Genomic DNA, 12477 nt, shown 5'->3' with positions numbered 1-12477 from the left:
CATCCCACGGTTTGATTTGGTTTATTGCGCCCGAAACCAACTGAAACTGATTCCCAGATAGATACAGATACAGATACAACTCAATCAGTGGCCACTTTTGGTTGGGAGTGAAGCAGGTGGAGCGCAGGAGAAAAGAAATAAGCACAATTAATTATTGTTTATCGCTAAACAAATATCTCGGCGTTTTAATTAGCATGAAATATACGAAGTCCCCGGATAAGATCTATGTGTAATTTTATGGCCCCCTTCAGGCGGACAGTGAGTAACTCTCAAGCTCGAGTAGCGATATAGATCCAATGGAAATGCCATCAAAAGTAATTCGAATTTCGAATTGAGCGATAAAGCGATAAACCACCGTAAGAACCCGTTGATGGGAAATTAATGGGTGGAAGTGGGTTAGTTAGTGGCACACAATGGTCGGGGTCACCGGTGACCCCACTCCCCATTTTGGGGTTGAGCCCTGACACAGCTGGCATTTGCAGTCGGTGAATTTGCATACGCAGCTCCTCCAGGTACGTGGCACAACAATTTGTTACATTGTTTTTACCAACTTAGTTGTGGACCAAGAATTATTACGCAGCATAAATTCCAGTCTGGGTGGATAGTAACCCACTTTCCTGCCCGGAGGCACGCAAAAAGGGTTACCAAAAATAGCAATCCCAGCCATATAAAGCGAACCAGTGCCAGTGCCAGTGCCAGTGCCATCGCTACCCTATCCCCATCCCCATCCCCATCCTCATCACCATTCCCATCCCCACATAAGGTCATAAAATAGTTGTCGCTGGCTGGATGCTTGGTTGGTTGGATGGCTGGCCTTGTGGCATCGGATAAGCATCTGCTGCTGGCCCCCAACTCTTTGGAGCTGGCCTCTGATTACTTCGTTAAGTTGCATGTTCCTACAAATTGTTTCCAAAGAAAGGCAATGAAAATGAAAATTATTGCCCCTCCTCACCCACCACCGCTCACAAAATTTGAGGGGTGGGGGGGTGATGCCTAGACCGTAAAGGGGTTAAAGGTAATCACAACACAACATGAAAATTGTGAAAGGTGCATCTCGCATCTAGTTTATGTTTTTGGATCCCCATGATCCCGATCTCACTCTGGACCCAGACCCAGACTGTTGACTCCTGTCAAAATATATTCCAGCTCTTATCGGAACTTTGTCATCACAGACAAGTGCCTCGGTCTGGGAACTGGGAATTGGGTCTTCTTTAGAGAAAGTCCCTGCCATGGAGCAGCAGTGCTACTAATTTTTAGTAGCCACATTTTTGTTTGCTGTTGTATATTTTGTCAAAGCTAATTAGTACGTAAGGGCATTAACTATGCAGCCCGCCAGTGATGAATATATGACTGAGCCCGAAGACTCCGCGCCGAGTGTGAAATGCATATTTTCGTCTTTCATTTCGGGTTTCCTCAAGTCATTATGACATTGGCATTAGCATAATACGCGTATTATGCGTATTAATTACAACGCAGACATTTGCATTTAAACGCCTATTTGTCCCAGGTACCGTGGACACACAAGAAACACAAGACCCTATCCCAAGACGGTGGTGGGTCTGGGGTCTCGGTCCCAAAACAATCCCCGGTAGCCAAAGCTCGGGCTGTAATTATTGAATTAGAAGACAATAGGGCCTAAAGAGGTTCAGGCCAAGTCGCGAGATGCGTACGCTTTGATAGCCGGACAGGAGAAAAGACCACCCGAGCGTGGAGATACACACATACTATGTCCAAAGATGATGATGAGGCTCGGACAGGAGAACAAAAAGAGTTATTATGTGGATATTTGCATAAATTTCACGCCCTTGCCGGTGAAATCAACCGGAGAGGAAATGCCAAGGGCCTCAAATGTTCTCAGAGCTCAAAAGACCTATACGGAAGCGGACAATCATCTAATATTCCTAAGAAAATTATACGGAGATGGGAAAAGCTGTTTAAAAAATTAAATCATGTATCCTAAGTACCATCTAAATAATATATTACAAAGTGTAGAAAGCATTCTTATTTACATAGAAAAGGATTGTGTAGTTATGAATATTTCAAAACAAATGGAAAACTGAACTTTTCTAATCATAATTATTATTTAATAAATATCACATGCATTCGCCATCAATTGTGTGACTCTCCAACTCAACCCAACATGCTAAGGAACTCACTGCCCAGGTGATGCACATCACTGAAATGCTCCAGCAGAGACTTGGGACACCGCGGATACACCTGATCGCAATCGCCACCAGCTGCTCCCAATCTCTCGGCCTGCAGGTAGTCATTGTCTGAGTGCTCCGCCAAGGGATCCACCGAACTGGATGGTCTGAAAAGGCGTTGTGAAGGTGAGGGTTACCATTAAACCGATCCCACGATCATAAACTCACGTGAGCAGGATGTGAAGCACATCGCCCAGCAAACCATTTCGATCGTCGAAGGGCGCCGCAGCACTTTCGCAGATGCTCTTCAGGACACAGACTCTGCCATTGAGCTTCATGCGAATGGCCAGTGCAGTGAAAGCCTCGTAAACCGACCAGCGATAACTGCCCAGGGCCTGAAGATCCTCCTGCAGGATATCTGGGTCCAGGCCAAGTTTTTGTTCAGACATCTGCATGACCTTATCGAAGATGGTGGCATTATGCAGCAGCCTACTTTCAGAGATTTCGTGCACGTCCTTGGTCCTCAATTGCTTGACAGAGTATGGCAAATAATATTGAGCTTTCAGGACATAACCCGTAATGACTGATTCCACCTTGAGACCCTCTGCGGGTATACCAAACCCAGCGATCATCTGGAAGTAATGCAAGTTCCGTGTTAGCCTTTCTTTTTCAAAAGTCCTCAGCTAATTGTAAACGATTTATAAATGAAATAAATAACTTACCTGCAATCGAGTTGGATTAGATCGCGGATAAATAAGGGGCAGCCATCGAGCTTTTCGCACTAAAATATCACTCTCACTTCTAAAACTCTCCGTATTCTTTAGAGTGTGATTTCCAAGAACTCCAATAAAACTTGTTACTAAGAGCACTGATATTAGCACGTTCATGATGGAGTACTTAAATATATTTCAAGCGTTCAGACACCTCGTCGCTCCAAAGAAGACTGACTACTAAATTAGCAAACAGCGAAATAAATTCACTTTAATAATCTAGGGAATCGAACTTCTTACTTTCTTCGATTAGGAAACCGAAAGTGTCGTTAGCTGCAATTTAAATGGCACACTTCAGTCACGATCAGAATTGAGACCATTGTTTCAGCTTCCATATTGAGCTTTCTGGCTCCACTAAAAGTTCACGTTCTGCTAATTAGCACTAGACCGCTTTTGTTTCTATCACAAAGTCCCATTTGCCACAAAGAACACTGAGCGAAAGATTTGGTATCATTTCAGCCTGCTTTTATTGCCTCAAAACAAGATCTTATCCAGATTGTGATGGAGTTCGCTAAAGTGTTGTAGTAAACTTTGTCGACACTCCTTGAAGACCCGATCACAGCCAGCTCCAGATTGTCCCAAATTCTCCGCGTAGTAATACTCGTTGTCAGCATGTTCTGACAACTTGTCCACCGACGAGGAGGGTCTGTGGTTAGATTATTAGCAATTATTAGATGGTTAAGATGTTTTTCCATTAAGATGTCTTCCTACGTGAGTAATATGTGCAATAGATCCGCAAAGAGGCCATTTGTGTAATGAAAGGGCTCCTCCGCCGCCTCGCAGATGCTTTTCAGCACACAAATCCTGCCCTGATAGCCCAATCGATCGGCCAATCCCTCCAGTCCCTTGTAGACTGTCCAGCGATAGCTACTCAAGACTTTGTTGGTCCTGGTCAGCAGCTTCCTGGTGTTCTTGCCCAGCTCGTCCACACCCACCAGAAAGTTCTCAAACATGGGCTTTCTCTGCTTTCGGGCTCCTGTAACTCCCGGCGTGGCCACCTGTGTAATGGGCAGGGCTGTGGGTGTTCTGAGATCATCCGGAGTGGTGGGCAGCCAGTACTCCACCTTTAGGACATATCCGGTGGTCACCGCCTCGTAGTTGAGATCCTCCAGCGGGATACCTATGCCGCCAATGAACTGGGAGAAGAACAAAATGTGGGCTACCTTGTGGACTTCCTTCTCAACCAAAAACTATATCTTACCATGACGCGAGTGGGCGATGTGGTGGGGTATATAAGCCAGGGAATGGGCGCTCTTTTACTCCTCTGGTGCTTGGACAGGCTGCCCAGGGAGGCCATCGCCTGGTGCAGCAGGCAACTGGCCAATATGTATACTATGCTAAATTTCATTTTCCTCTTATAATACTAAAGGTTTTTTTTTGTTTTTTGGGTCCACGCCTGAGCGAATCTCAGTGCGTGTTAATGCCAGCTCTGTTTTTAAGATACTAATCCATTTTCTGGGTGTTCTTTTTCTAGCTCACGAATTCTTCATTTTGGATTTCTCAATAAAAACGGCTCCATCAATCGAGCCAAGAAGACTTTCTCGCCCGAGAATGTTACACATTCTAGCAATTAGCACCTCCTGAAGTAGACAACAGCGTTTGGATGGAGACGGGGTCAAGTGGTAACCGTGTAAATCTTGCATATTCCGGTTTCTTTCTCTTAGCTCTGGTAGTACCGTAAGCCACTTCTCACCCATTTATTAGTGCTGCTGCCAATTCTAGCGCCCATCGTTTTGTGCAACCTGCATTATTTCGCAAACTGCATTCAGTTGGTCTAGAGCACGGACTAAGATGGGTGCCTTTCGCTGGGAGTTTCTCTTGGGTGCAGTTTTGGTTCTAGGTTTGGGCTTGGCACATTGTTTTCTGGTATTTCCGCGTCAGGGATCCTTTGGTGTGAGTAATGCAGAGAATCATTAGATCTGAGGGGAATAATAAATCTTTACATTTTTATTTAGTTACTGGCTGCTGTGGCCATTCCACTGGAATTGGGGCCCAAAAATGTGTACATGGCCTTCAACTTTGAGTCCAACTATGCACTGCCTTCCAACGATTCCTACAATCAGTGGATTGACAGGGTGAGTATAGCTAATAATTTAAAGAAAATTCAAAATTTGTACATCTTTCATTTCCACATAATTTGTTACAACATTTTTGTGCTAATTTGTACTGAAAACACTCAGATCTAAAAAAACCTTTGAATTATTATATTTAATCGCTGCCACATTTATGCTTTTAAACCCATTTTTTAGTGGGATTTGGATGATCACTATCTGGGCGTCGGAGGCAATGTGACACCGATAAATGCCCGCCAGGATGGAGGTGACTTTCCACAGGACGAGGACAACGAGGTGAGGCGTCGCTCGGTGGGATCCCCGCCTCCCTTCAGACGCCACAACTTCTACCGCAGCATTATAAACATCCTGACCCACTACGGATTCAATGGCTCCGCCTGCCTGCTGCGAACAATCTGCGAGGTCAGCGAATCGCCCCTAGATGCCCAAAACGGGCTGCTGGGCAGCCTGTTTCAGATTCTATTCATGTGAGTCTCCTCCCCTCCCACAGAGCTCGGCTCCTTTAAGGGGTCGCCACTAATTATGGCATCCTTTGCCCCCAGGCCAACGACAAGTGCCGCGGAGTGGGAACTGCAGCACGTGGACGGGCTCTACGAGGCCTCCGATGCGGGCACGCATGGCCCGGGTTGCTCCGAGTACGTGGCCCACTGCGGACACAGTGCTCTGGACCTGATAAGCATTGTGCTCTGAATAACCATGGTGGCGACTGCATTTAAATTTAAACTTTAACTCAACCCAAATGCAGTATAAAGGCAGGAAGAATTAAGTAAACAATGTAAACTATGTTCACTAGTTTCTTTAGTTTTTCCACATTAAACAAAAAAAAAAGTATATTGCTTAGGCCTTCAAAATATGAAAAAGTTGAACAACAAAAAATTATTTTTATAAATTACAATTTTTCTTCGAGTGCTAAGCCACATGCAGTCTGGGTTCAAAGGTTGTGTTGATAATATTTTTAAGAAACCTTGAGAGCTTTGGAATTTCCAGGACACCTCCTGCTGCGGCGTGAAATGTTTTAATTTCGCTTAAAGCGCTTAAAGACGACAACGCAATGTGGTGGCAAACAAAGCAGATGAGGCCAAAAAAAAAGGAGACCTAAGCTAGCCGCATGGATCTGCTTTGGATTTCGGCATTCTTAGGGGTTTTTCAGATGGGTTTACCTCACTTTGGACATGTGATGATGCCTCCTCCTCTGCTTTATGTTTTCGAGTTCGGTGCTCCGCTTTTTGTTAGCTCTTTGATCGCTTTTTCCGCTCCTTTTGTGCAGATGAAGTCGCCCCTGCTCCGCATCCTTTGTCTGAGTGTATTTTGCGGTCTCCTTCTTTTCGGCGGCCTGTCAACAATACCATAGAGGAGTCTCCTTTTCCTTTCTGGTTTGTTTGTTTGCTATTTCTTTGATTCGATTTGCCGCCTTAAAGGAGCTCCGAACGAGTCCTGGTATTGTGGTGAGAGCGAATTACGCCTTCTTTGATTTTGCCAAGCCATTGAAATCATAATTAGAAGACAAATGATTTTTCTGTTCTTCTCAAGATCCCCGAACAATGGCCAGGCATCGAAGCTGAAGTGCTTATATGCGCCACTGTTTGAGAAAGGTTTATAAAAATAAATATATGGCAAAAACAACTTGGGCACTAATAAGCTTAGACGATGTGTGCGGAAAGAGTTGGAGTTTGAGTACAAAAAGAATCAGGATCGGGGTAGGTCCGATCCCAAATATATATTTGGGTAGCAGACCTTTAATTGTTTGCATAAACACAATTCTTTCACAACCAATTCTTTTATTTTTTTCCACTCAGATTTTATGTCTTTAATATTTCGTAGTTATTTATTAGTTGCCGTCAGTACAAATAAAATATTTTAAAAGTACATGTCAAACATTCTATGTTCTTCTTGCTTTTCGTGCATTCTTTATATTTTTTAAGGGCTTACCAGGAGGATCTGTTACACATGCTTATCATTTCATAAGCTTCTATCTGAAATGACTAAAAATTCTATCCATCATTTGTGATCCAACATTTCCTCCTTAAATATACCTACACTGCCCTTCACAGACATTTCATATCTCCATCTTGCTGTATCTCAATAGAGGGATCATAAAAGACAACCATCAAATGTGATCCATCTCCTCTAGATGCCAGTGTTTTTATGACTCATTCTGCAGCTCATTTCGTCACTTCAACATGGTTTGGATGTCTGAGTTGTCTCCTTTGATTTACGGCCAGCCTGAGATGTCAATTTAGTTTTGTGTTCTGTTTTTAAACTTGGCATTGACACTGGTCCTATACCATTTTAATGGGGTGCAGGCAGGTGTTAAGGAGGTTGGAACCCGCGATCCCGCGATCCCGCTTCCTGTGTTGCGGTTAGCCATGGAACTACTCTCTCCGGAATTCGTTTGCCTTTGGGGGCTGGTTCAAATTGATTTGTAATTAGTTGCAGTTGCAGTCAACAATGTGATTATACTGGCATTTGGCATGGGCCTAACCACAAGGGATATACATAGATCTTTGGGGAGAGAGTGGGATCTCAGGGAGCTGGGGGCGTTGTGGGATCTAGGGTTACACAGATGTGCGCAGACGTATACCGAGAAACCAAGATCCACTTGAGTTTGGTATGGGCATAAATAACCGAGAGAACACAACATTATCCTAGGCAATTGACAGATCCCTTAAGTAGTCATCTATCCATGACATATGAGGAATGAGTGCTGGGCGTTCTGGTGAGTTGTAAACGCATCTGTGGACAGGATTCGTGGATTGTGGCCAACCGATGCCACGCCATGTGTCGGCATACTGCTTATATCGAATATATTTATTGTATATATGTATATGTTCCATATAGTATCAATAACCGTTGACAGTTCTGTGGTGTAAATCATTATGCTGCAACTGTCGCCCATTTTGAGGTTTTCATTTAATAATATTTGAGCACTTTGCGAGCTCGCATTTTTTTCACCCACCAACTGAGTTATTAAATTAGAGTTTAATCCACTTCGGTTACGCGTCTGCGAACATTAATTGAATTCATAAATGAGCAGTTTATATGATATTTATAAATTAACTAATTACCGTATCATTTGATTGTTGTTTCTGTATGTTTGCTGCATTGTCCTTTTTTTCACCGCCATCAACAATTGGATTAAATTCATAATGCAAAATGGCATTTAAAATGCCGCTTTTAATAATGGCAGAGCGTAAAAAATCTGAAAAACTAAGTTGCGAAATTCCATTTGACTGGTTGGGGATTTTTGGCTTATTTTAATTAACTTAATGAAATGCTGTTTACCAGGTTTGCAAATTTAAATTGCACAAGACAAACGGATTATGTGAAATGTCAGATTTGTTACTGCTAATCGGAATTTAAAGTTTAAGAAGCTTAACAATGTTTTAACAATATAAGATGATGCATACGCTTCAAATCTGCATGGCTATTACCATCATTACTGCTTTTTACAATTAATTACATATACATTTAGGTACAAATATAAGATTTCACGTTTCGATCTCCTTGGAGCAATGTATGTAATAGCGATTAAAGTTTGTCGAGCATGAAGCCTTTAATTTTCATGTTCTTATCAAGACCCAAATCTTAATTAAGAACATCTCATCTGAAGAACTTCTCCCATGAATTTCTAGATTAGTTTCATTTGGCTGAACCACGGTAACCTAAGCACCATATCAAATTGATGGGTACTGTAGTAAAAACTGAATCATTAACCACCGATGGCAAAAGGTGTTCCCACAACTTATTTTTTATCGGGATCATCAACACCTCAATGGCGACTTCTCCTATCCTCCAGTTTTAATAAGGTTACCTCATTGTCATCGCTCATTTTTGCTGTTGTATTTGGGTCATATGAATAATGTCAAATAATTTTATTGCAGCAACCCATAGAGGTGGTTGCATTCAACATTTTTGATCGATTGCTGGGCGAGAGCTGTAACTAGTTTGACATTAATTGACTGCCAAATATGCACAAGCGCATGGAATAATGGAAAACCCTATTAAAGTCAACCCATCCTAGACCGAAATCGCAGCCCTTGGCTGCTCTTTTAAGAGAAAAATCAACTCGGCCAAAAGTTCATAAATGCTAATGTGCCCCAGAGCCTGACGATGATTGATGGTCGCCTCCGGCTGAGGAAAGTTCCGTACTCCGTTTGTCGCTCCGCATTTTCCGGTGTTCGCATTTTGGGGTTTCCCGCCAGCCAGAGACTGCGTAAAATTATGCGAAGGATCAATCCTTGATGAACTGTATACATTTCACCTTTGTGCTCTAGGTCCCATCTAAGCCAATTTAATCCCGAGCCGGCTTAGGACATTACGATCTGGGCTTAGGCCATGTTGCAACATCTTCTCCCGCGCAGATTTAGTTGTTAGCTGTGGCAAATATTTGCACGGGATTTGTTTGTAGGCGGTGTTCTCCTAATGATCTTTGCCAAAAAGGAAATCAGTTTTTCCAGTTCCTGGGAAAGTGGGAACCTCGCCCAAATAACCTTTTGTTTTGAATAGGCCTGCCGGAATCCTTCTTTGAGTTCTTATCTTAGCCGTTCTACTTGTCTGTGTTTTTTTTTTTTTTGCACTGCAGCACGTGGCGTACTTTTTTAAGTTACCTTAGTTAAAATGTTAATAAGTATAAAAGTTGGATTTTGTTACTTCCAAAAGTTTAATAATTTAATTAGCTTAATACATTTATATTTTGCCACTTTCGCACATCTTAAAAAAGAATTTAATATTGTTTTATTAATTTAATGTTGCTTTCAATGAATTTCGTTTGTAAACAAAATAGAATCATAGATGGTCAGAGTTTAGGAGGAAATGTGTAATTTTCAGAAAACCTAAACTAGCTGAAAATAACTAAACAAACAAACAGCACTAGGCGAATTCCCAAATGCCGAATCCTTCACATTTACAAACCCCTTTCTGCTCCCATTTTCCACAGTGTTTTCCATGTGTCTTTTGTTGGGGTCCGCATCGCATAATTTTTCACTCGCTCGTTTGATGCGTATCCCAAGCTGTCTGCTGTTTTTTCCTTCATATTTTGTTCATATGTGTCCGTGTTGATAAATTTGCTTAGATTATTATCCTGGAACCTGAATCCCGGCATGGCTGGCTCTGCTTTCCGTTATCTCCCTGTCGTAATTAGTCTGGAGCTTGTTTACGCCGCATTTACACAAAATGCTTTTCCAGGCGCCGCACGCACTCACGGACAACGGACAAAGGACTCACTTACGGACGGACACCAAGGATGGGCTGGGATTGGCCATCGTACAGGCAAATTGCTTCTAAATATGAATGGATAACATTCGTTTTTGCTGCGACCACCTTCATACGAAATAGCTCATATTCTAATAGATAAACCGTGGAATTGGAGGCCTTAAGTTGCAGGGGCATCTCGGGTGGAAAGCGCAGGTCGTCCCCAAGTCAAACGGGCAACCTTTTAGCATAAATTTCTCCAGGCCGAGCACGACAGGAAGTCGTCGCCAAACGCCTCCGCCAACCGCAATTTCCATTAGCAGCTGTAGCTGCCGGGGATGGGTACATCATATGTGGGCACGGACGAGCGAACGGATGGATGGATGGTCCCCGAGAACATTTGACATTTTAAGGAGCGCCAAGTGAGTTGCTGGTTGAGCAGGTAGCTCAGGTAAAATGCCAACGGTAAAAGCCCCCAGACACCGAGCATTGAGCCACGCCCATGGATATGTCAACTGTTTTTAGCACGCACAATTTGAGGGAAAGCCAAACAAAAAGCAGGGAAAATGCTCTCCAAGGTAACATGAATATATAAACGATGGACTCCAGCACTAAAATACACAGTCTAGAGAGATTGCCAGCCAACCTGCTCCAATTCCAATTCCCCAAGACCAAATCCACACACACGCACACACAAGCACACACACCTGTGGGAAGGGCTCGAATTACGAATGCAATGTTGAAATAGAAATTAAATGCCAGGGAAAACCGCATTTTAGACAAATGCCAAGCCGGCACTCGCACACTCCCGTCGTATCGCGTTTCAGGACACTGAATTCGGGTTCCAGGCGACAGCATCCCTCGCGAGGAGCAGGTATCCTTCGAATCAACCACAACATGTACACCTACTTCCTCCCTGACACCCGAGAAGTTTGCCAAAAAAGTATATCAAAAACAAAGGAAAGAAAAAAACGAGCCACAATGCCAAGGAAGTTGCGGCCTGAACAGGAACCGAACCAAATTCGATGAAGAGGAAATGCGGCCAGATCGAAGATATAGATAAAAAGTATGTTAAGTGGCCCTGGAAGGCGATGGATTACCGATAAGTTTGAGCTGCAGATACGATTTGGCCAAAGCCAAAACCCAAATTGGATGTACAAAGCGGCTAAACCGAAACGTTAAGTGAAGATTAATCTACCCCATCAGATAAATTCGACAGGACAGCAGGTTGCGTTTACTTTTTATAGAGTAATATGGTTGGAAATATCTGCCAATTACTGAAGTTTGTATTTTAAAAATCGCCATATCAATTATAAAGAAATTAAGTATGAAGAAGTAACGTTTATAATAATTCTTTTTGGTAAATGTAATATCAATTTCGTTAAATATTTATGTTTGCAAAATTCTGATTAAATTCTTAAGCTAAGAAACATAAACTTATTGTGGTTAAGTGGGTTTTAATAAGTTATTTCTTTATTAAAAGCAATTGGTTATTTCAAAATTAACCATTTTTTTAGTAAACCGATTCTATTTATGGTAGATAATATAAGTAATTGAGATATTTCCGAATTCATTTTCTTAGACTCCTTCGAACTCTTCCAAGAATATTAATTCCTCGAAAAGGAGAGAACTCACCAATCAAACAACGATTGCGGTGGACAAGGGACATTAATTACAGCTCAGTAGAGCGCCGACAATAGTCCTTGGATGGAATCCATGTGCGTACCCACACCCAGGTCACTTATGTAGTGCAGCACCACCAGCCAGCATGGCAGGCTTTTCAATAAAACTTGCCTCAAATGGATGCCGACAAAGGCCGACCGAACGAACAATTGGCCAACAAAACGAGGTCGAAATTACAGCGCACTTTCGAATGCAGAGTGAGGATGTGGAATGATGAGGGAGGGAGGAGAAGTGGGTGTTGGCCAAGGCATTTGTCATGAGCATTTCGCAAGCGGGCCAAGAATCGAACAATTAGTATACGCCCCCGAGCTCTGGACTCTACTTACACCTGGTAATTGCTCCGCAAAAACTTCTTGTAATTTTTCTTTAACGAATCTCAAATGACTCTGCGACCTTTGTCCCTGGCCGCCTTGGCCATTGTTTGTTGACCAGACTCCTGTGGTTTCTCCAGCTGCAAGTGTGATAGAAGGTCCTGTATGAAATCAGCTTGCTCTATTAAAACCGAAGCGACATTTATGGCCTTGATGTGCACAGAATTCTCGCTTACTTTAGTTTGTTCTGCTGATTGGCCTTGGAATTGGTACTCGATGATTAATGTTGGTCTTACCCATTGGAAAA

At 42.8% G+C, this 12477-nt stretch overlaps 3 protein-coding genes across 3 annotated transcripts; 1 reads left to right on the top strand and 2 right to left on the bottom strand.

The window, feature by feature from the left end:
* Positions 1 to 2130: 2130 nt before the first annotated feature.
* LOC120450167 lies at positions 2131 to 3031 on the bottom strand. The gene is made up of 3 exons (XM_039633015.1): positions 2867 to 3031; positions 2373 to 2776; positions 2131 to 2311 (listed from the first exon to the last, which is right to left on the bottom strand). Exons 1-3 carry the CDS (start codon positions 3029 to 3031, stop codon positions 2131 to 2133), a joined length of 750 nt encoding a protein of 249 aa, XP_039488949.1.
* Positions 3032 to 3388: 357 nt separating this feature from the next.
* On the bottom strand, positions 3389 to 4262 carry LOC120450166. Its single transcript, XM_039633014.1, has 3 exons — positions 4116 to 4262; positions 3626 to 4050; positions 3389 to 3560 (listed from the first exon to the last, which is right to left on the bottom strand). Exons 1-3 carry the CDS (start codon positions 4260 to 4262, stop codon positions 3389 to 3391), a joined length of 744 nt encoding a protein of 247 aa, XP_039488948.1.
* A 440-nt stretch (positions 4263 to 4702) lies between these two features.
* On the top strand, positions 4703 to 5676 carry LOC120449880. Its single transcript, XM_039632554.1, has 4 exons — positions 4703 to 4807; positions 4870 to 4989; positions 5164 to 5453; positions 5529 to 5676. Exons 1-4 carry the CDS (start codon positions 4706 to 4708, stop codon positions 5674 to 5676), a joined length of 660 nt encoding a protein of 219 aa, XP_039488488.1. The 5' UTR covers positions 4703 to 4705.
* Positions 5677 to 12477: the final 6801 nt, after the last annotated feature.

The sequence above is a fragment of the Drosophila santomea genome, chromosome 3L, assembly GCF_016746245.2.
Source record: "Drosophila santomea strain STO CAGO 1482 chromosome 3L, Prin_Dsan_1.1, whole genome shotgun sequence".
In the NCBI taxonomy this organism is placed as follows: domain Eukaryota; kingdom Metazoa; phylum Arthropoda; class Insecta; order Diptera; family Drosophilidae; genus Drosophila; species Drosophila santomea.
Note: the sequence above shows the minus strand (reverse complement) of the source record. Positions and strands in the feature narration are given on the sequence as shown.

What these genes read in the sequence shown, in the direction of transcription:
- LOC120450167 (XM_039633015.1), bottom strand. Translation starts at nt 3,031, where the DNA reads ATGAACGTGCTAATATCAGTGCTCTTAGTAACAAGTTTTATTGGAGTT. An exon ending in CTAATCCAACTCGATTGCAG is followed by an intron (nt 2,777 to 2,866) that starts GTAAGTTATTTA and finishes CATTACTTCCAG; the next exon opens with ATGATCGCTGGGTTTGGTAT. An exon ending in GTGCTTCACATCCTGCTCAC is followed by an intron (nt 2,312 to 2,372) that starts GTGAGTTTATGA and finishes ACGCCTTTTCAG; the next exon opens with ACCATCCAGTTCGGTGGATC.
- LOC120450166 (XM_039633014.1), bottom strand. Translation starts at nt 4,262, where the DNA reads ATGAAATTTAGCATAGTATACATATTGGCCAGTTGCCTGCTGCACCAG. An exon ending in CATCGCCCACTCGCGTCATG is followed by an intron (nt 4,051 to 4,115) that starts GTAAGATATAGT and finishes TTCTTCTCCCAG; the next exon opens with TTCATTGGCGGCATAGGTAT. An exon ending in CTATTGCACATATTACTCAC is followed by an intron (nt 3,561 to 3,625) that starts GTAGGAAGACAT and finishes ATCTAACCACAG; the next exon opens with ACCCTCCTCGTCGGTGGACA.
- LOC120449880 (XM_039632554.1), top strand. Translation starts at nt 4,706, where the DNA reads ATGGGTGCCTTTCGCTGGGAGTTTCTCTTGGGTGCAGTTTTGGTTCTA. An exon ending in CGCGTCAGGGATCCTTTGGT is followed by an intron (nt 4,808 to 4,869) that starts GTGAGTAATGCA and finishes ATTTTTATTTAG; the next exon opens with TTACTGGCTGCTGTGGCCAT. An exon ending in ACAATCAGTGGATTGACAGG is followed by an intron (nt 4,990 to 5,163) that starts GTGAGTATAGCT and finishes CCCATTTTTTAG; the next exon opens with TGGGATTTGGATGATCACTA.